General features: G+C 41.5%; 1 protein-coding gene across 2 annotated transcripts; it reads left to right on the forward strand.

The window, feature by feature from the left end:
- Window positions 1-15,644: 15,644 nt before the first annotated feature.
- Window positions 15,645-21,409, forward strand: LOC309538680 (serpin B3-like). Of its 2 annotated transcripts, none has more exons than XM_082234491.1 (9): window positions 15,645-15,694; window positions 15,891-16,075; window positions 16,861-16,941; window positions 17,314-17,598; window positions 18,041-18,187; window positions 18,568-18,685; window positions 19,110-19,261; window positions 19,790-19,957; window positions 20,146-21,409. In XM_082234491.1, exons 2-9 carry the CDS (start codon window positions 15,908-15,910, stop codon window positions 20,536-20,538), a joined length of 1,512 nt encoding a protein of 503 aa, XP_082090617.1. In that variant the 5' UTR covers window positions 15,645-15,694; window positions 15,891-15,907; the 3' UTR covers window positions 20,539-21,409. The 2 variants fall into 2 exon arrangements, with proteins under 2 accessions (XP_082090617.1, XP_082090618.1); XM_082234492.1 differs by having other exon boundaries at window positions 19,793-19,957.
- The last annotated feature ends 270 nt before the right edge of the window (window positions 21,410-21,679 follow it).

The following is a 21,679-nucleotide window of genomic DNA, read 5'->3' on the forward strand; positions in this document are numbered from 1 at the left end:
ATGACCGTAAATCTGTGGTGGGTGCACACCCAAACAGGGCAAGTCAGTGCTGTATATTCTTCAATTTAACTGCACATTAAACTTTCATTGTTTGCAGCTCGGACCGCTGGTTGTGAAGCTGAGGAAGCAGCCTCCACACCTGTAACACCTGGAGAAGATGAGAGACGAGCAGGTGGCAACCTGGAGTTGTCAGTGGTGGAAACCACTGGCGAGCTTGATTCTGAGGAAGTTTCTCCCTCTTACTTTATTCCTTGGAGGAAACATCTCCAGGGAATGGAAGAGGATGAATATCTAGTTCAAGAACAGTCATCTCCAAAAGGAAAAGTATCCCGGAATCCATCTACTTCATGTGAAAACCTGGAAGAACAACCTGTCAATGAAAACATGGCATCCGCAGAAGCAGGTCTCCACACATCTTCCAATGCAGCCAGTGATAATATTAGTGCCCTGTTGTCTGAGTTCAGACGCACAGTGAAACATGCAGACAACAATGTGCAGGCGTTCAAGGAATCTTTTGGTATTTTTAAAGAATGTTGTGACAAAGTGTGTACAAGCATGTCAAATCTGCAAGCTGTTCTAGAAGCTCTAGTTACCATCCTAAGAGAGTAGATGAGAAGTAGCCTTTATGGGAAGGAAATACATTAAATATGTTTATTGAACTGGAAGTCTGTTCTAAATTAACCAACGGTTTATGTGTTTTCCCCTGCACAATGCGACAACAGAGGCTGGATCCAGATAACCTCTTTTTTCATAGAATCATAGAATCATAGAGTTGGAAGAGACCACAAGGGCCATCGAGTCCAACCCCCTGCCAAGCAGGAAACACCATCAGAGCACTCCTGACATATGGTTGTCAAGCCTCTGCTTAAAGACCTCCAAAGTAGGAGACTCCACCACACTCCTTGGCAGCAAATTCCACTGTCGAACAGCTCTTACTGTCAGGAAGTTCTTCCTAATGTTTAGGTGGAATCTTCTTTCTTGTAGTTTGGATCCATTGCTCCGTGTCCGCTTCTCTGGAGCAGCAGAAAACAACCTTTCTCCCTCCTCTATGTGACATCCTTTTATATATTTGAACATGGCTATCATATCATCCCTTAACCTCCTCTTCTCCAGGCTAAACATGCCCAGCTCCCTTAGCCGTTCCTCATAAGGCATCGTTTCCAGGCCTTTGACCATTTTGGTTGCCCTCCTCTGGACACGTTCCAGTTTGTCAGTGTCCTTCTTGAACTGTGGTGCCCAGAACTGGACACAGTACTCCAGGTGAGGTCTGACCAGAGCAGAATACAGTGGCACTATTACTTCCCTTGATCTAGATGCTATACTCCTATTGATGCATCCCAGAATTGCATTGGCTTTTTTAGCTGCCGCGTCACACTGTTGGCTCATGTCAAGTTTGTGGTCAACCAAGACTCCTAGATCCTTTTCACATGTACTGCTCTCAAGCCAGGTGTCCCCCATCTTGTATTTGTGCCTCTCATTTTTTTTGCCCAAGTGCAATACTTTACATTTCTCCCTGTTAAAATTCATCTTGTTTGTTTTGGCCCAGTTCTCTAATTTGTCAAGGTCGTTTTGAAGTGTGATCCTGTCCTCTGGGGTGTTAGCCACCCCTCCCAGTTTGGTGTCATCTCAAATTTGATCAGGATGCCCTTGAGTCCATCATCCAAGTCGTTGATAAAGATGTTGAATAAGACCGGGCCCAAGACAGAACCCTGTGGCACCCCACTAGTCACTCTTCTCCAGGATGAAGAGGAACCATTGATGAGCACCCTTTGGGTTCGGTCAGTCAGCCAGTTACAAATCCACTGAGTGGTAGCATAGTCAAGACCACATTTTACCAGCTTCTTTACAAGAATATCATGGGGCACCTTGTCAAATGCCTTGCTGAAATCAAGGTAGGCTACATCCACTGCGTTCCCTTCATCTACCAGGCTTGTAATTCTGTCAAAAAACGAGATCAGGGTAGTCTGACATGACCTATTTTTCAGAAATCCATGCTGACTATTGGTGATCACAGCATTCCTTTCTAGGTGCTCACAGACTGTTTGCTTAATGATCTGCTCCAGAATCTTCCCTGGTATTGATGTCAGACTGACTGGGCGGTAATTATTTGGGTCCTCTCTTTTCCCTCTTTCCCCCTTTTTCCCCACATCTTAACCTGGCATGTGGTAAAATAATCCTTACAGGATGACAGAGAGGGTCCATATGGAATAACATAGGGCAGCTTCCTTCAGGGTGCATGTAATCACTTCACAAGATGGCTGCCTGAGACCCAGATAAGTGATCAAATTACCACAGGATGGAGTTACTAAACCTGGTTATCTGTATCATTCTGCAAGTGTTAAGGTAACTGCTGTCCCCATACACAGATTAAGTGCAAATGTGTGGTAAAAATGCAGGGTAAAACTGCTGTCTGTGTCCAGTCTCTTTACTATCCTGCCAAGAAGAAAGGAGAATTTCAACAACTTCTTAGGTACAGCTGTCTGGCAAAATTCTCATCTGTATTCACTCAATGACCATTTGTGCTGGACATTCATGGTGGGATTTATTGCTAAGACATGAAATTGTAAAAATAGTGCTCTGAGAAAAGGGACGGGGGGGGGACCCTTTTCCCAGTCTAATACCATCCCAAACAATCAAAAGATGCCCTGACCCAGCCTGTTAGGTCTTTTAAGTAATTCAATTTGCCTGATTATCAAAGATAAACTTCCAATACTGAAATTTCTAAAGTTCTTTTTGGTAGTTTCAAAAAGTGAAAATCTGGACACAAAAGTTGCTGAGATTTTTTTGGCACACTTGTTGAGCTTTCCCCCTTCCTTCCTTCCTTCCTTCCTTCCTTCCTTCCTTCCTTTCTTTCTTTTTGGCCAAAGTTGTTTTCTCGGACATTTTTGCAATTTTCAATTCTGCCTGGATGCTATTCTGATACACAAATCCCGGATATGTCAGTCCTATTTTTAGGATGTTGAGGGGATTCCCCTTAGAAAAGAAGAAGCTATTTTCTTGATGTTTTCTTCTGTTTCATTGTATTAATGTTTATCCATTCTGCATCTGTATTGTCTTCTGTTCTTTTTTTGTAAACTGCTTTGGGAAGTCGCACATCTAAAAAAGCAGCTTGTGAATGTTTAACGTAAATAAAATAAATAAATACCTCAGTCTGCAATTTGCTCTTAATTGGGAAGTGGGGAGCGTGAATGACTTGCTCTGAGAAACAACCCATTCTGCCTTCCAATCTTGATTGTCATTGCCACCCAACAGCTGAATATGTGTACTAGGATTATAACTTTTTTACAACCTCATGTTCCTATAGCTTAGTTACATGAACTTTTGCCTAAAAACAAATGAATGAACTGTCATTTCCAAATCTTCTGGGGAAAAGGTCACCCCAAAATCAATAAATAGATTTTTGTATATGTATAATGTATTATGCAATTATAAATAATAATTATAATTATGTGTCATAATACAGAAAAAATACAGCTTGCACATTTTCTAATACTTGTACAATGTTTCGTACATTGTACAACACTTATTATTGTTTAGAATAAATCGAGGTTCATCTTTGTTTCTGTTGCAAGCACCATAAAGTTCCCACATCACTCTGATTGTGCGTTCTGCGCATTGACTACTTCTTGGTCTCTGGAGTACAGATGGCTCCTGCTTCCAGTGATTCTCCAATACCCACAATGCTTTTTTGCAAGGTTTCAATGTTTCTGAAACGTTCTTGAAATCATTTACATTGAGTAGGAACATTACATATACAGGCATACCTCAGCTCCTGAATGCCTTTGGAGTTGAATGTTCAGGCTCCCGAACAATCGAAAACCGAAAGTGAGTGTTCCAGTTTACGAAATAATAATAATAATAATAATAATAATAATAATAATAATAATAATTTATTATTTATACCCCGCCCATACCCCGCAGCTTCCCCAGCCACTCTGGGCTTCCAAAAAAATATTGAAATACTGTAATACATTAAACATTAAAAGCTTCCCTAAACAGGGCTGCCTTCAGATGTCTTCTAAAAGTCTGGTAGTTGTTGTTCTCTTTGACATCTGGTGGGAGGGCGTTCCACAGGGAGGGTGCCACTACTGAGAACTTCCTGCAGCCAATCAGATGCCACGCTTTGGAAGTCGAATGTTTCGGAAGTCGAACGGACTTCCGGAATGGATTCTGTTCAACTTCTGAGGTACGACTGTACAGTGATTCCAATTTTTCATTTTGGGGAGATTTTTTCACAACTGAGAAGAATGAGTCCCCTTTTCAGTGTTTCTAAGCAAAAGTTAATCTCTTTATGATAATGTTCTTTCCACTTATGAAGCAGGAAGCTTAAGTAGATTTGCTGGTTGTAGAGCCATGTGCATTCGTGTTTATTTGTGCTCATGATGCTATAGGAACAGCAAACAGTGCCCTCTGCAAATGCTTCTGCAAACTAATAATAATAATAATAATAATAATAATAATAATAATAATAATTTTATACCCTGGCCAAAACTGGGCTCAGAGCAGCTAACATCAAATATATAACACAACATGATAAAATCAGGAAATCGAATTAAAATATATCCTAAAATCGTATCAGAATAAGAGTAAAATCTAGTCAGATTGGGGCCCTTACAAAGGCTGGGAGGCCGCTTGTCACACACGTTCTTATAAAAGGGAAGGAGGAGTCAGACTGAACCCCAACCAAAGGCCTCCTTCTTGCAGGCCCCTGCGGAAAGATGTCAAATTCCACAGGGCCCTGGTCTTTTTTGGCAGAGCATTCCACCAGGCCAGTGGACTATGATGTGGACAAACACAGTGTTCAAAATTCAATAACAGTAAACATTCATTTGTGAATGCTACAAATCCCTAACAATCAGATGGTACGTGTCCACACTGAAAACGACAGGTTCATATTGTATCCCACCTCCCTCTCATAGCATCTGTCAGGAGTTAATAAAGAGTGAATTAGCAAAAACAAGATCTGCACAGGAGTGTCAGGCCTAAAGTCACAGCAACTCATCTTTAGTAGGTCTTACCCCCATGAGGCAGTTGCTGAGACTGAAAGTCCCTGGCTTCTCGCAGCTGTCTGAGTCCCCTCCTCTCCAGGGTATTTCCCCCAAGCAATCAGAGACTGTGTCTGCATATTGTCAATTTCTCCTCTGCCCTTTACATTCCTCTTCTGGTTCTGGGAGACCAGCTTGTCACAGAAGGAGGGGGGACACCTGCGACTCTTGACCAGCCTCACTCACCTCTGCCTCTTGACCTCCTCTCCTGCTTCAGCCTCTGCCTCTTATTCTGAACTTCTGTCTGTCACAGACTCTCCCAGCTCATTAAGCCCTGTTGCTCCTTCAGCTTCTGACACCTCCTCTTCTTGGTCTTCTCTTTTTCCTGGTCTTCTGCCTCTGACCACTCATGGTTGTCCCACCCCCACCATTCCTTGGTCTCTGAGCTTTCTTCCTTTGGGGGTTCCCCAGCTGGTTCCTCTCACCATTCCACTGCATCCAACCACCCCAACAGCATCTCATTCAACTAACCATCATTATCACCATCATTCTCTTAGCATCATTGCAATGCATATTGTTTTCCCACCATTGCTATACATCATCAACTACTGCTGGTATGGGTAGGGAGCATACAGGGGAGTCTTTACAGCAGAAGTGAGGAACCTGTGGCCGTCCGGATGTTGCTGGACCACAACTCCCAGCACCCCTGATCATTGCTCATGCTGGTGGGGGCTGATAGGAGCTGGAGTCCAAAAGCATTTGAAGGGGCACAGGTTCCTCACCCCCACTTTATAGACATCTCGTGTTTCATACACTATTTTGTCCTTTCCTGAGGCTCACTGCTGATGCAAACATCTTTTTCAGTCTTCACTTGTGTATGTCTGAAAATGGGCGGAATCTGTACCTTTGTTTGGATGTTCACACAGTTCACGGGGTGTGTGGGTGTGTGGACTGTGAGTATTGGATGAGAGCATTGTCACAAAAGTTGTGTGTCACCGTCAATCTCTGCAAGATTCCTGGGGGTTCCAGGCGTTCCCCCAGGCTCTGTGTTCTTTTGGACAACTGAGACACGGCAGAGACTGTCGAAGCTTTAAGAAATATGGTTTATTCACCTATTTACACCATCAGTCTGCATGGGGGAGTACAGATCTTATGGCACGGTAATTTCAAGAGTGGCTTGTCCCTCACGGCAGTGGAGTCCAAGGCATCTCTCTCAGCCGGCCTCCCCAAGATGGATCCCAGTCCTTCTTTTTCCTTCTCCTTCCCAGAACACCTTGCTAAAAGCTTTCTTTTCCTGTCACCTCACACCCAGTTGCCCTGGCAACCTTCCTAACCACCAGTCTCTGTTCACACCTCAGGGCAAAAGGGGAGGACAGTTCTCTTGCATTGCCAATGGCTCTCAATGGCCCTGTATTGTTTCTTTAATGGCCCTTGCTTGGCCAGGTCATTTTGCATAGGCTAGCCCAGGAATGCCTCTGCAACTTGTATTTCTCCCTTTACATCCCAAATAATCAAAATTCTAGCATTCATTAATTTCTAGGGTTGGGGAGGTGTCCCCCCAATCTATAACACTATTAGCATTACTTCATTGATATAATATTTACAAGACAGGATTTTAAAATAGTCACCGCATTCAGATTGGGAAGAGTGGGAAGAGTGGCATTCAGATTGGGAAGAGTGGCGAGGAAGGACAAACCGAGAGACTGCCTGATCATTCTGAGATCTAGGCAAGAAAAAGATAATATACTCAGCCTACATTTTAAAAACTCATTGGTGATTCAGGGCAAGACATCAGAAATCTACAGAGATATACCAAAACAACTTTTGGACTTGAGAACTATATTTAAAGACCTCGCTGCATTGTTGAGAAATAATTCAATCCCCTATAGGTGGGAATTTCCCAAAGGATTATCTTTTAACTTCAAAGGGAAAAAGGTAAGGATTAGAAGCGAAGAGGACCAAGAAAAATTCCTGAACGATTACGGGGAGGATCTTCGGAAAGGAGTTGCAGGAGCCTGGCCACCGCCTCCTACTGACCCAACATCCATTCCACCTCCAGATTTGGACGAAAAGGGAGATCCATCCCTATTGAACTGATAAATTGATCCAGGATGTCTCTGCAGCTACTTAGTTGGAACATTCATGGCGCAAACTTCCCCGAGAAAAGGAAAATTTTTTTTTCACATATTGAAAAAAGAACAATTGGACATTATCTGTTTACAAGAAACACATGTGACCAGGCTTCATAGGAGAGTTTTAATCAATAAAAGACTAGGTCAAGAATTTATTTCATCAGACAAAGTTAAGAAAAGAGGAGTAGTGATCTATGTAAAAGAAAACCTATCACCAAAATTTTTGTTTAAAGATGAACAAGGAAGAATCTTAGCAATTGAAATACAAACACAAGGAGAGAAATTCTTGATAGTAGGAATTTATGCACCTAATGAGGGGAAATCGGAATTTTACAAAAAGCTGCATGAGACAATGCTGGATTATATTGACTATACCAACATCATAGTGATGGGAGACATGAATGGGGTGGTCTCCACTTATATGGACAAGTCACAACACCAAAACCTGACTAATGATGGTAGACTACCTAAGACCTTTTTTGAACTAACGGATAACATGGACTTAATTGACATATGGAGGACAAAGAACCCACTAGGCAAAGAAGGAACATTCTTCTCTGAGGCCCACCTATCTTGGACAAGAATCGACCAAATTTGGACATCTAGAGGACTGGCTCCGAAAACAAAAAAAGTAGAAATCTGCCCTATAACCTGCTCCGACCATAATGCTTTAAAAATGGAACTGAGACTTATGCCAACTGGATCTTTCAGATGGAGAATGAATGACACTCTATTTAGAGATCAGGAGATTGTGAAGAAGGCCCAGAAAAAATTGAAGGACTATTTTGAACTAAATTTGAACACTTCGGTGGAAAAAAGAACAATCTGGGACGCGAGTAAAGCAGTTATGAGAGGGTTTCTGATTCAACAAAATTCAATAAAGAAAAAACTCTGGAATGGGAAAAAAGATAAGATATTAGAGAAGATAAGAGAAGGTGAAAAGAGGCTGAGACTTAACCCAAAGTCAAAAGAAGTCTTAAGAGAAATTAAATATTATCAAGCTCAATACTCAAAATTGATAAACCAAGAAGTAGAAAGGAAAATTAAACAAATGAGACAAAAAAACATTTGAATCAGCAAATAAATGTGGAAAACTGCTAGCATGGCAGTTGAAAAAGAGACAAAAATTGAACTTTGTTACCAATCTAGAGGTGGAAGGGGAAAACATTCAGAAACCAGAAGAAATTAGAAAGTGTTTCCAGAGATATTTCAAAAAATTGTTTAAACAAGGGCCTCAGGAAGAGATGGAGATAAACCAATTTATAAAATTAAATGGATTACAAAAACTATCTCAAGAGAAGCAAACAACCCTGAATTATAGAATAACAACACAGGAAATTGAGAGTGCCATTCAGAATATGCAACTAGGTAAATCTCCAGGACCGGACGGACTCACCTCCAAGTATTATAAGACATTAAAGGACTATTTGACTCAACCATTGTTGGAGGTGTGCAACCAGATTATGGAGGGGAAGGAGGCACCGGAGTCGTGGAAAGAAACTTTTATCACATTGATACCAAAATCGGAATCTGAAAAGACCCAACTCAAGAATTATCGTCCCATCTCACTCCTAAATGTGGATTACAAAATTTTTGCTAATATTTTGGCAAATAGGTTCAAAAAGGTCTTAAATGAAGTAATTCATAAGGACCAGGCAGGCTTTCTCCCAGGCAGACATTTGTCAGACAATACTAGGAACATTATAGATGTCCTGGAATTATTGCAGGAAAAATTGAATACGAAAGCAGTGCTAATTTTTATAGACGCGGAGAAGGCCTTTGACAACATTTCCTGGAAGTTTATGAAGAAAAATTTGAAAAGGATGGGAGTGGGACGGGCATTCCAAAATAGCATTGGGCATTGTCGGCCAGAAAGTGTTAAGGAAGGATAGAACTTTTTTTCTTTATGCAACTACAGCAGCAAGAATCCTTATTGCCAAATATTGGAAGACACAAGATTTACCCACGCTGGAAGAATGGCATACGCAACTGATGGACTACATGGAGTTGGCGGAAATGACTGGCAGAATCCGCGACCGGGGAGAAGAGACAACAGAGGAGGACTGGAGAAAATTTAAGGATTATTTACAAAAATATTATAAGCTATATGAATGTTGAGAATTTGCTAAGCTTTGGAGAAAAATAGCTTCAGTAAAAATATTTGAAGGAAATTTAGGTAAAATTTATGAAAATATTAAAGTTTAGAGTAATTTTTGGACTTGATATATGGTATTAAAATGATTCAATAATAGGTACTCTAAATTGAAAATATGGTTAGTGGAAGATACAAAAACACACGAAACAAGGTAATAATTTGCTGTTATTTTTTTTATTGTAAAGAATGCAGGGTTCGGAGGATGTGGGGAAGTCCGATGGTTTTGAAAGTTATGATCAAAAAATGGAAAATTTTCTTTTTCTGACTTTTCTTTCTCTTTCTTCTGTAAAAATGCTTTTGACGTATATCCGACTATACATCTGTACCTGGAAAAAAAGCAATAAAAAATATTTAAAAAAAAATAAATAATAATAATAATAATAATAATAATAATAAAAATATATAACACTATTAGCATTACTTCATTGATATAATATTTACAAGACAGTGGTAATCACTAATACATTTACTAAACAGGCAACTCTGATTCAGTGTAAATTGAAGAAAGTCACATTTGGTCCTGAGTTTAGAAACTTTCTGTCACATTACAGAGTTGGGGGGAGGGAGGAATATTACCTGTACTGAAGTCACTTGAAAATCATTCCCTCAACATTGCAAAGCCAGTCTTTTAATTCCTACACTGCATTATCATGAAGAGCATTGCTAACTCACCTAATGACTTCCGTGTTACGCCCAGAAGGGCTGATTTTATTTATTTATTACAACAGTAATTAGTCCAGTACAAATTAACGTGGTACAGCCCTGGTCCTAGTCAGCAAGTTCAGCTTCATCAAATAGCTCATATCGAACATATGGGCTCGCTCTAATTATATTTTATTAAGGAACTCTGCTCATTAATTCCATTTGGCTCATTTAGATTGTGGAGGCATGCGAGACTGAAGGTTCATGGGCAGATTAAAATGCAACTAGATGGTGACATGCAACGACACTGCGCCCTCTATCCTGCCACCCCCTCACCAACTCACCTTACACTGCAGCTATTCCAGGACAGAGACGGGGGAAACTCAGGGCTACGAATAGCAGTGGTGGGGCTGGGGCCAGAATACAAAATGGCGGACAGTGTGTCTGTCAGGGAATAAGTTTTATAAAGTGCGGAAGCTACCAGACCATTCTGGAACATTCTGGCGTTTCATTTGTAAAGTCTTCTGGAAGGAACAGAAAGCGCAGCTGCTGTTTACCAGGCTGTGCGCTATCTCTAAACTGCTCTGAAGACATCTGTCTACTGGGGAGTCCATTTACTCTTCTTCTCTTCTTTCATACTGCACTATAGGTTTACTTCACTTTCATTTTTACATTTTATTGTGTGGTGCATTTTTACTGCTGGAAACTGGATTTTGCTCTAAACGAGCTACGTTTGCCTTGCTAGGCAGCTAGCAAAGAACTGTACGCTTTATACCTTAGTAAATCTTTTACTAAAGACTTTTACTGACTCTGTGTGAGTTTCTGGAATCCACGCATCTGCCAGACTTCTGCTAATAAAACACAAAGACGGGAGCGTCTCTGGTTTTTTTTAAGCATCGTTACTCATCAGTGCCATCCTATCAATGTCAAGGTCTACATATAAGACACTGTGATCTGGCATCCTAAATTTGGCAGAGGGGACAAAGTAATGCTCTTGAAGCTTGTGACCAACAGCCCTTAAAAACCCTTTCAAGGTGGATTTCCATGGGATATTTAATATTTTAAATGCCATACCATCCAACTGCCCTGAAAACCCTGTAGCCATCACAGCTTCTAATGGTGTCACAGAGACTCCCAAATTCCAAAGGGGCCTTCCCTTCAGTACAGCATTTCAGCATATTACTGTTTAAAAACTTCCAGGAAATAACAGTTCACCTCCTTTTGTGGGAGTCTGTCCCACCACCAAACAACTCTTACTGTCAGAAAGTTCTTCCTGATGTTTATCCCAGGCAGTGATACAGCTGGGTAATTTAAGACTCTGGACTTCACAGTTGCAGTGGGGTGTGTGTCTTTAGATGGAAATGTGTATTACTACACTTACTGGTCTTATGGGGGTGCTCTTTTTTTGAATATTTTATTTTCCAGAATTTTTGAAATAACCATTTCCCATCCATCCTAACACCAAATTCATCTTGTTTGACTTCCCCACCTCCCTCCCCGGTTTCCATTTTTTAAAAAATTATCCCCTTGCATATCATTAGTTTTCCGATTAATTTTCACTTCTTCATTTTTTACTGAAATACCAACTTGCTTCATAAATGCTACACCAATCCTGCTATTGTTTTAACATATTTACAGTGTTCTTTAATGTAATTTATAAATTTAATCCAATCTCGATCAAATTTCTTCTCGTCTTGATGTCTGATCTTTACGGTAAGTTTTGCCATTTCGGCATACTCTAGCATCTTAACTTTCTATTCTTATTCCATTGGTACACCATCTTCTTTCCTATGGGGTTGCTCTATAAATGGCAATATTTATTTCTTTACTTGCTTCAAAATGTGGGAAGCCAACCCCTCTGCTTTTGCAGATCCTTCTTCTCTGTCTTCCCAGTGGGGCACTGGATGTCCATCCTGGCAGAATTACTTCGAGGATACTTTGGCAGACTTTATGGCTTCCATACGGAGTTTGAAAACGTTTGTTCTAATTGATATAGTAGACACAACCAGTGCACATTCTATGTGCTAACTCCCATTTGTACCCTTAGGGTTAAGGCAAGCTGTGTGTGGGTTATTGCCAACGTATCATTTCCATTTATCTGAGGCTCGTTAATCCCCTCACCTGCCAGACAGAGTTGTTAGGTGACATCATGTTCTCTTTCCCATTTGTGCCATTTTCCGCTGATGCCTTTTGCTCCTGGTGACGTGAACGTGCTTAGCTAGATGTCTCCAGATTGTCTGGGCAGAATGTTTTCCTACAAGAACACTCATCTCCATGCATTATCTGAAGTCTTCAGTTATGAAATGGGGACAGACTTGTAGAGCTTCTGTTGCAATTACTGCATACACAAAAGGGCACACGTCCTTGTTAAAAGTGGGGGCCGTAATTCAGCAGTTCCTGATAATGTACACAATAAAAGGCTTGAATCGTAATTGAAGGTAGCTTGCAGCTGACTGTTAAACTACACAGCAGACATTGTATATGCTAAGCTGGGTGCTTCTTTTCTGCTCTGTTTTTCTGTTTCAGCTTCTGAAAAACTATATGAAAAAAGGCAATCTTTTGAGACTCTGAAAAGCAGAATTATATGATTGTTGTATCCATGCATGATGAAACACCCATACACACATCTAAGAGGGCAAGAGGAATTTGAATTTTGATGTGAACCGACCTGCCGTCTGCTCCAAGTGTGTGGATCAGAATGCAATTATATTTCACATTTTGCATGGCTCCAAATGTTGCAATGCAGTTCTTAGCTTAAGCACCAAGATGCTTTAAAAATGCCTGTTTCAAGATAACACACCTTTAGAAATGTGTACACTGAGATGAAATAATAAAGCTTTTTAAATAGACATTTTGCAAATAAATCACTTGGATCACCTGGAGAAATTATACTTGTGCCACCAACAGCATATCATAAGGTGGTAACTCCAAAATGGGCAATTTTTGCAGTTGTCTCTGTGCTGTGGAATGCCCTTTTCTCTGCCATATGTGAAGCAGCAACCATCACTTGCTTCAGATACCTCATAAAGATGTATCTTTTTGCCCAGTCTTTCCCTGACTCATAAGTTTAGACCCTGTTTCATGTGAATCCCCCAAATCTGTTTCTTGTTTGCTTGTACTAGCAGAAAGTGCCTGGCATTGCCCAGGAAGTCTAAGAACCCCAAAAATATTGTGATTTTTAAATGGATAGGGAGATTTGTAGGTTTTTTGGACATGCATACATACTGATACAGGGTTCAGCGCATCCAACAGCATTCAAACATAGATGAAAACCATCTCCTCCACCTCAGGAAACCTCATTTGTGACCATCACACCACATTGTGTGATGTCATGGGCAAGTCACATTTCGGTTCACCATCTCAATTCAAAAGAGCATCTGGTGTCCAAATGAAGACCACTGCCTCCTCACCGGGAACCCTCATGCTGAGTTGGGAGACAATATCTCAAGAGGCATCTAAACTGGCACAGTTGCAACTCACCATGCAATAGTGGGTGAAACCAAGTTAAACTGGGAAATGATATCTTCAGAGGTGTCCATATCACCTCTGATTTTTGGACCCATCATGCCAAAAATCAGGTGAATTGGTGCCCATCATCCTAATGTTGATGAAGATTTGCCACCTGCACCTCAGGAGCCCTTGTGCCAAGTTTGGTGGTGATATTTTGAGAGACAGCTTAGCCCTCTGAGGCCCAGGGCAAGTGTACTCGGCTGTCCCCACCTGCTCTCCAGAGGCCTGGTTGTTATCAGAAGTATGCTGCCTTCTGCCTTGGAAATTTCATCAAGTCATTTCGGCTCATAGGAACATTCTCTGTGGATTTAACCAATCCACAGAGAAGCCAACTAAATGGATGGTCATCACCATGTCCTCTAACAGTGAATTCATGAATTCATATGTGCTGGGCTGCCATGTCATTTTCAATTTGCAACACATGTCATAATAATCTCCTGATACCTGAACTGAGGGTCTTGACATCTGCCCTAGGTTACGGCATTCACCTGGATCCCAGGCCATGACACCCTGGTATCATTCCAACATTCCTCAGATGAAAATAGAGACATTTTCACCGGAGGAACGTTGGAGGGTATGTTGTTGGTGTGTTGTTGGTGTACATGTGATTTAAAATCGGAAACGTGATTTTAAAAATTATTATTAAAAAAACCAAAAACCAGCAGTGCTGTAAAACCTGGTGTTGTTGTTGTTAAGTTATCTTGCGATTAATGTTAACTGAATATGCACAAAACAAAACATAAAAACTAAAGTGACACCACAACACCCCTGCCAGCCAAACAACCACTGCCCAAGGCACTTGCTTTCTTTAGAGAGACGTGTGAGAAGCTACTTCTGGTTAAACGGAATGCACCACTCATACATGGCAACTCCATGTTGCCTCTTCTCTCAAGATAGGGGCAGCTTTAAAAACAAACAAAAACAGTTCGGTAATCACACTTCAATGGCATAGAAAACAAGAATATAGGTGTCTCTTTTGGCTCCTGGGAGGCTGAGCATCTGCTGAAAGGCCAGTGAGTTGGTTCACAAAGCAAAAGGCAGGGATGGAATATGGTTGCTGGTTTAGAATAATGGGTTAGGGATGCTGGTAGCACTGTGGTCTAAACCACTGAGCCTCTTGGGCTTGCTGACCAGAAGGTCAACGGTTCAAATCCATGCGATGGTGTGAACTCCTGTTGCTCTGTCCCAGCTCCTGCCAACCCAGCAGTTCGAAAGCACACCAGCACAAGTAAATAAATAGGTACTGCTGTGGCAGCAAGGTCAACAGAGTTTCCAGGCGCTCTGGTTTCCGCTTTGGTGTTCTGTTGCACCAGAAGCGGTTTAGTCATGGTGGCCACATGACCCAGAAAGCTGTCTGTGGACAAACGCCAGCTCCCTCGGCCTGAAGCGAGATGAACGCATCACCCCCATAGTCGTCCAGGGGTCCTTTACCTTTACCTAGAATAACGGCTTCAGGCAGGAGGCAGTAGGGCTCTGACAGAGTCCTGGAGTCCATCCACCTTCTTCCCAAAGTCTTTAGAAAGGAGCTCTCATGCCTTCTTCCCAATTCCACTGTTGCTCCAGGAGCTGCTTCCATAGCCCCCATCCACTGGCTGGGGGAAATTGGGACGTCCTGTGATCAAGTCAGAAGCTGTGATGGTTTTAGGAGTTTTGTCACTGTCTCATACTTGGAGGTGAAACAAAATTTGAAAATTCCTTCCAGTAGCACCTTAGAGACCAACTAAGTTTGTTATTGGTATGAGCTTTCATGCATGCACACTTCCGGTATGAGATGTTTCTCAGTAAGTGAAGTGGTGGCGTGATGAAGGGAATAAGAAAGCAATCCTCAGCATTTCCTGGTTATAGGAGCATCCATTCTTTTACTGGAGTCTCTTGGGGGAAAATACTGGTTTTAAGGCATAGTTTCAAGAGTCATTATCAGGAGTGCTTTGGACACCCTGCCAATACATGGAGATCTTCAGTGCTGAAAGGGCATGTCATAATCCACCTGCTGCTTGCAGTAGATGAAGTGCACATAATTATACAAACTCATATCTGAAGCATATGTGGCAATCCATGATAATTAGGTCTGATTATTATAAATGTCCAGTTTTTGCACCGCACTGTTTTCATTATGTAAATTTGGTTTAATGAAATGGTTGCAGGTTTAGAACTTCAGGCTTGTTTAATGGTTGTGGGGGTGTGAGATGATCAGTATAAATACCAGCGTCTCACAGGAGGAGAGCATCACACTCACCTGCCAGACTCCTATCATCACAGCTGAAGCCAAGGTAAGCAGCTCTCCTTTCAAGCATCCATGCAGCCTTGTGTGGGGTGATGTGCATCTTTACAGCAGTTCTTTTATCATGGGTAGTTCTTCAAAACTGTGGGTTTGGTGATAGAATGTATTGCAGTGCAGAAGTAGGAACAAGTATATCTGTATTCTGAAGGATCCTGAAATGACGAGCTGTTTTGGTCTTCCCTCAGAGCTTTTGAATTCCATCATGACCACCCTGCCTGAAGCCAATGGTAAATTCGCCGTTGACGTTTTCAAAGTGTTGACCACTGAGCACCCATGCGACAACCTCGTGTTCTCCCCTGCGAACCTCACTGCAGGCCTGGGCCTACTTGCTTATGCATCTGGTTGTGAACAAGCAGATCAGATCAAGAAGGTGGGTCTAATCAAGCAGTAGAGATGCAGCCTTCAAACTGGGCTCATTATTAGCAGATACCTTTCCATCACCGGTCATATTTGATACAAGTTGAGAAATGACCTCACTGTGGCTTGATCCAGTAATAAGCCCAGTCAATGTCTCTGCACAAAATCCCATAAATGTGCAGAGATCAAAGAATATTGCATCACTAGGCATGGAGTAGAAATTTGGTTGAATGGAATGGAAATCTTCCAAATGGAATCTTCCAAATTTGTAGTTTTCAAAACAATGTATGAGCCAAAAACAGCTTTTTAATAGATTTGTACTTACCTGCACTTATTTTGTTATAGTAATATTTACAAAAAATCATATATTAGGGGGAAATGTGCATAAAAATGAACATATTAGTGAAAGTAGCATAACACATGCATTATATTGGGGAAATTGCTTGCAGAAATGTGTACATTAGTAAAAGAAAATGCATCTAAAATGGGTTTATTAGGAGAATTTCACACTAAAATGCTTGTGATTAAAAAAATAGCAAACTGTTGGAGAACTAAATTTAATATTCGATTCCTTCAGTTCTGATCCTATATGAGATTTGTTGCTATCAGCTCAAGGCAGAACCATAGATTGCCTAAAGTTTGTTTCAAAGATTAGTATGCAGGAAGGTATCCATCCTGCCAATGTCACATATGATCTAAGAGTCATGTGAATCGTCCCTAATATACATATCAGGATAATCAGTGCTGCTGTTATAATATTGCCTGTGCAACTGAAGCAATGTTCTAATTTCATTCAAGGTCCTGCATTGGGATGAAGTGAAAGAGTGTGACAAACCCAGAAGCAGGAGCCTGGGACAGTCAACAACCAGACTAAGAAGGGTATGTAGAAGAACGCTTGGATAAAGGTGTATTCCTCCCCTGCCCATAGAACCCAGCTAGCATATTAGTATTATCTCCTGTTATCTCAGCATCAAATCCATGCCTGTTGGGAAGAAACATATCTGAAGGAAGAACAGAGGCAGCGAGCAGTCAATCAATGAAAGCGCAAATGTCATTTTCACAAATACATTTGAAACAAAATATTCAGATGTGAAGTTAACTGCCCCTCCTTAAGTTGAATGGGGAATACAGCCTGCAATTATTTGTGTCATATTTGTGGCTTCTCATTTGTGGTATCAGTGCAACATTGGGAAAACTATACAGTTCTATGAGTCTACTTATGGATACATACATTTTGTAACTTCATTGCAGGCACAAGAAAAAGTTGAAACCTGCCCCAGACCAAGACCCCGTCCTGAGCCAACCAAGCCTGAAGCAACTTGCCCCAGACCAAGACCCCGTCCTGAGCCAACCAAGCCTGAACCAACCTGCCCCAGACCAAGACCCCGTCCTGAGCCAACCAGGCCTGAGCCAACTTGCCCCAAACCAAGACCCCGCCCTGAACCAGAGCAACCTAAACCTTGTGACAAGAGACGAGTCATTCACCGCCCAGCTCCTTGCCCTGAGCCTGAGCCCGAGCCACGTTGTCCTAGACGCGTAAGTTGTGAAACATCTGGAGAGTTTCATCTAGATGATTTTTTTCTTTATTTTTTATTTAAAATTTAGGGGGCTGTCTCTAAGCATTCTACATGATACCACACAACTTGTGATAAAATCAACAGGAAAGTAGGGATGAAACCGCTAAATTCTTGCTTAGATGTGAAGTTCACTGGGTGATGTTGAGTCAGTCACCATCAACCCCCTTCTAACGTTGCTGTGAGCATAAAATTGAGTAAATCACAAGAAAGGTGTGCTGGGATGCCTGGAGGGATTCAGATGTGATAAATGTTTACTTCAAAGTAGGCATTCCTGAGTTCAATATGACTTTCAAGCAAGCATTCCTGCCTGAGATAAGGGTATAGATTTTCTTTCTCACAAGACAAACCCTTAAGAAGCAGCCAGGTGTCATGAGAATTAACCTTCTATTTTGAATCCTTAGGATGTTCCCTGCTATGAGTGTGAGGAGCCTGAAGGAATCCATACAGCATTCAGCAAAATCCTTGCGACTCTTCATGAGCCCAGCAGCAACTATACCCTGAGCTTTGCCAATAAGCTCTATGGAAACAAGGACATTGCCTTCATCCAGGTAACTCTAATTTTGGCTCCTATGGGTGCTCCACTGCACTGTGAGAACCAAGTGCACATTGCAACCTGCAATTGACTGTATTCTACCATAAATGGGTTCATCATCTACTGCTGTCTGTCAAAGCTATGCCTCATTCCCAGGCCATCAGAGGAAATGATAACAATTACTTGCTCTACAAAGTGCTTTACTTGCAAAATCCAATGGTGGTGGTGGTTGTTGTTGCTTTTATTATTATTATTTATTATATTTATACCCCACTCATCGGGAGGAATTGGGAGGAACTGAATTTTTGAGGGCATTAGGCAGCAATTGGAAAATTCCCAAATGAGAAAGGTGATTATGGATAATATATGGATCCAATGTTTTCTTGTTCTGTTCAGAAATTCCTTTACTGTGCTCTGAAACTGTACTTGACTGAAGTGGAGAACGCTGATCTGCATAATGCCCCAGAGGAAGTGAGGAGACTCATCAACCTTTGGGTCGAAGTCCAGACACATGGTAAGACCACAGCACACTCCAATGACTTCTTGATATAACTTTCATGACAGGGAGGTCATGATTTTTATTCTGCAAACCAGGAACCAATTAAATCTTACTGAACCAACAATCAGTTAAGAGCCCATTGTGGGATAGCCTCAACTCTCTTCCAAACCAGAGGAATGGTCAGATTATCAAAATAAATTAAACTGGTGCCCATAATATTTTGTTTATTAAAACATTTAAATAACTCCATTCGGCTGCAAAGGACCACTCAGGGTATAATTAAGTACTTCATCTATCAAGTTGCTTAATTTATCTCCTATAAATAGTGAGTTAGAAGTTTTATGCTAACTCATACGGTGTAATATTATAGCTAAAATCTGAATATATATATATATATATTAATTTTTAAGAAAACCTACTATATCCATTTCTTTCCCAGGTAAGATCAAGGACCTTCTCCCCAAGGACAGCTTTGACTGCCTTGCCCAGCTCCTGCTGGTGAATGCTCTCTACTTCAAAGGACAATGGGAAGTGAAATTTGACAAAGAGCTCACAGAAGAAGCTCCCTTTTACCCTCATTATGCAGATGAGGTGAGTTAGAAACATATTCCTCGCTTCCTTGCTTCTTTTGTGCAGAGACAATGTACCTTGTAACTTCCAGAATACATGTTTAGTGTTGGAGTTGAGTTGCCCCAATAAGGTCTTGATGGAGGTCACTTGCAGCACTTGGTGCAAGGAAGGCTCTGCAATGCTGGACAGTCATCACCACTTCTAGTTGAAGACGATGGCCCAAAACTAGAGTTAGCTGTCCTAGAGCCCCACTGCTAACAATGGGGTTTAATTTGGCCACTTGATGCCAGTCCAATTGATTTCAGTTAGGCATGAAGATGACTAAATTTAGCAGGATCATTGTTGAAATTATGAAAGAGAAAAATCTGCTCTCTCCCTTTTCTTTTTCCCTGGGAGTTTTTTTGCAATGCCGAACCTCATGATGTCTGAGAAAGAAAGGAAGGAAGGAAGGAAGGAAGGAAGGAAGGAAGGAAGGAAGGAAGGACTTCCCAAAGCAAACTAAGTTCCTTCTCTCTTTTTAAATATTTCCTTTTTTCCTTTTCTTCACAGAAGGAATGCCACAGCGTGCAGCTGATGCACAGGAAGGGTGTCTACAATGCAGGGACAATTGACCTATGTGATGTTCAAGTCCAAGTTGTTGAGATCCCCTACAAGAACAATGAACTGACCTTCGCTCTGCTGCTGCCAGTAGACTGCAATGCAGAAGCTCTTGAACAGGTAAATGGTCTTTCCATTCCTATGATACTGTCCATGGTCTTATTCACCTTATCCAGCTCTGGCCCTCGATTTCAATATTACTGGTGTGGAAAAAGTCTGTTGGTATATTTTTCTTATTGTATTTTCCCTTGTTTTGATTCAATCTGGGATTGGAATGATATCACTATAACTTCTATGTGTTCCTCTAGCTGGAAGATGGACTTAGCCATGAGCATCTGCTTGACCTGTCCTGTCATCTGAAGGCCATTGAGGTGGATTTGGCCATTCCCAAGTTCAGCTCAGAGAAGAGCATTGAAGCCAACGAATACCTGAATCTGCCGGATCTGACTGACCACGAAAAGGCCGATTTCTCTGGAGCAACCACAACAGAAGGCGTGGCTCTGACTCAGCTGGTCCATGATGCTGCTATCGAGATTGATGAGGAGGGTGGCGAAGAACCAGAGCCAGTCCCTTGCCCCAAAGATAGGCGTCCACGTCGGGAACCTGTGGAGATTCGGGCTGACCGTCCTTTCCTCTATTTCGTCAGGCACAATTGCACCCAGAGCATCATTGCTCTCGGTAGATTTGCTAGGCCAGAATAAAGGAAGAGTTCTGATGCATGGAACAAGATCAATGGAAAACGGATATGGAAGATGTTTTATAGAAAAAAAACCCTAGTATTTCCCCCTCTCTGCCTCATATTTTGTAATGTCAATCATTGCAGATATTTGGTCAAAGAGAACTTTCATTTGGTGGTGGGCCTAACTTTCATGGTATGATCATGATATTTTAGAGGATTGCTGTCCTACCTGTCTGCAATTCTTTCTCTGCCTATTTTACAACTTTTTGAGGAAAATCTTGTCTCCTGAGTGCTGAATACTGTCCTAGTTCTTAAACAGAAATCTAGGTCATCAGAACAGCTGATAAAACAGAAATGTCTATATTCTGAATGGAAGAGAGCTTCTTTCCCTTAAGGTCTTGCATGAAGCGCAATATTCAGGGCGTGAAGTTTTCCGTGCTACTATAGCACTGTGATCGAAGAAGCTGCCCTTCTTTGGGCTACAGTTGACACCAGAATGGAGCCTGGAGGCAGGAATATGGGAATATGTCACTACTCTGGAATCTGCTTCCTGATGAATGTCTTCCTGTTGATTCCTGTTGCAATCCTGTCTGAATAACTGAAACACATTTGTATGCCTTCTGCTGACTTACTTTCCCTGAAGTCAGCATGAGGATTCCAGCCTACACCTACTTACCTTTGAGTAAGCTCTGCTGAATTCAGTGGGACTTACTTTTGAGTAGACACATATAGCATTACAGTACAAAAACAGTAAACTGTAGTATGGCTCCTCAAACTGATTTTTTTTTGCTATGATGTCTGTGAGACTATACTCTTTCTTTGAAACCTATGAAACCCTGTAACATCTTTTTTTCTGAACTGCACAATATCTCAATAAACAAAGCATTTAATAACATTGTTGTTTTGTCGTTTTCACTTATGTGGGGTGCATTGTAGAGTATGGGTTCTCAAGAGTTGTGATGAAAAGTCTTCCCAAGGTACTCAGACAACAGTTTTTTTAAGCCTCACCTAGTGTTCTAAAGCCAAACTATAAGATAGGAATCCCCCATTCACATCCAAAAACTGAGACACAGGAATACAGCTAGAAATACACACAAATGTAGCCACGCAAACAACCCTCAGTTCTGCTCCCCCCTCAACTTAAACACAGCTAGACAAGACCC

The sequence above is a fragment of the Podarcis vaucheri genome (assembly GCF_965113315.1).
Source record: "Podarcis vaucheri genome assembly, chromosome: 8".
Taxonomy (NCBI): domain Eukaryota; kingdom Metazoa; phylum Chordata; class Lepidosauria; order Squamata; family Lacertidae; genus Podarcis; species Podarcis vaucheri.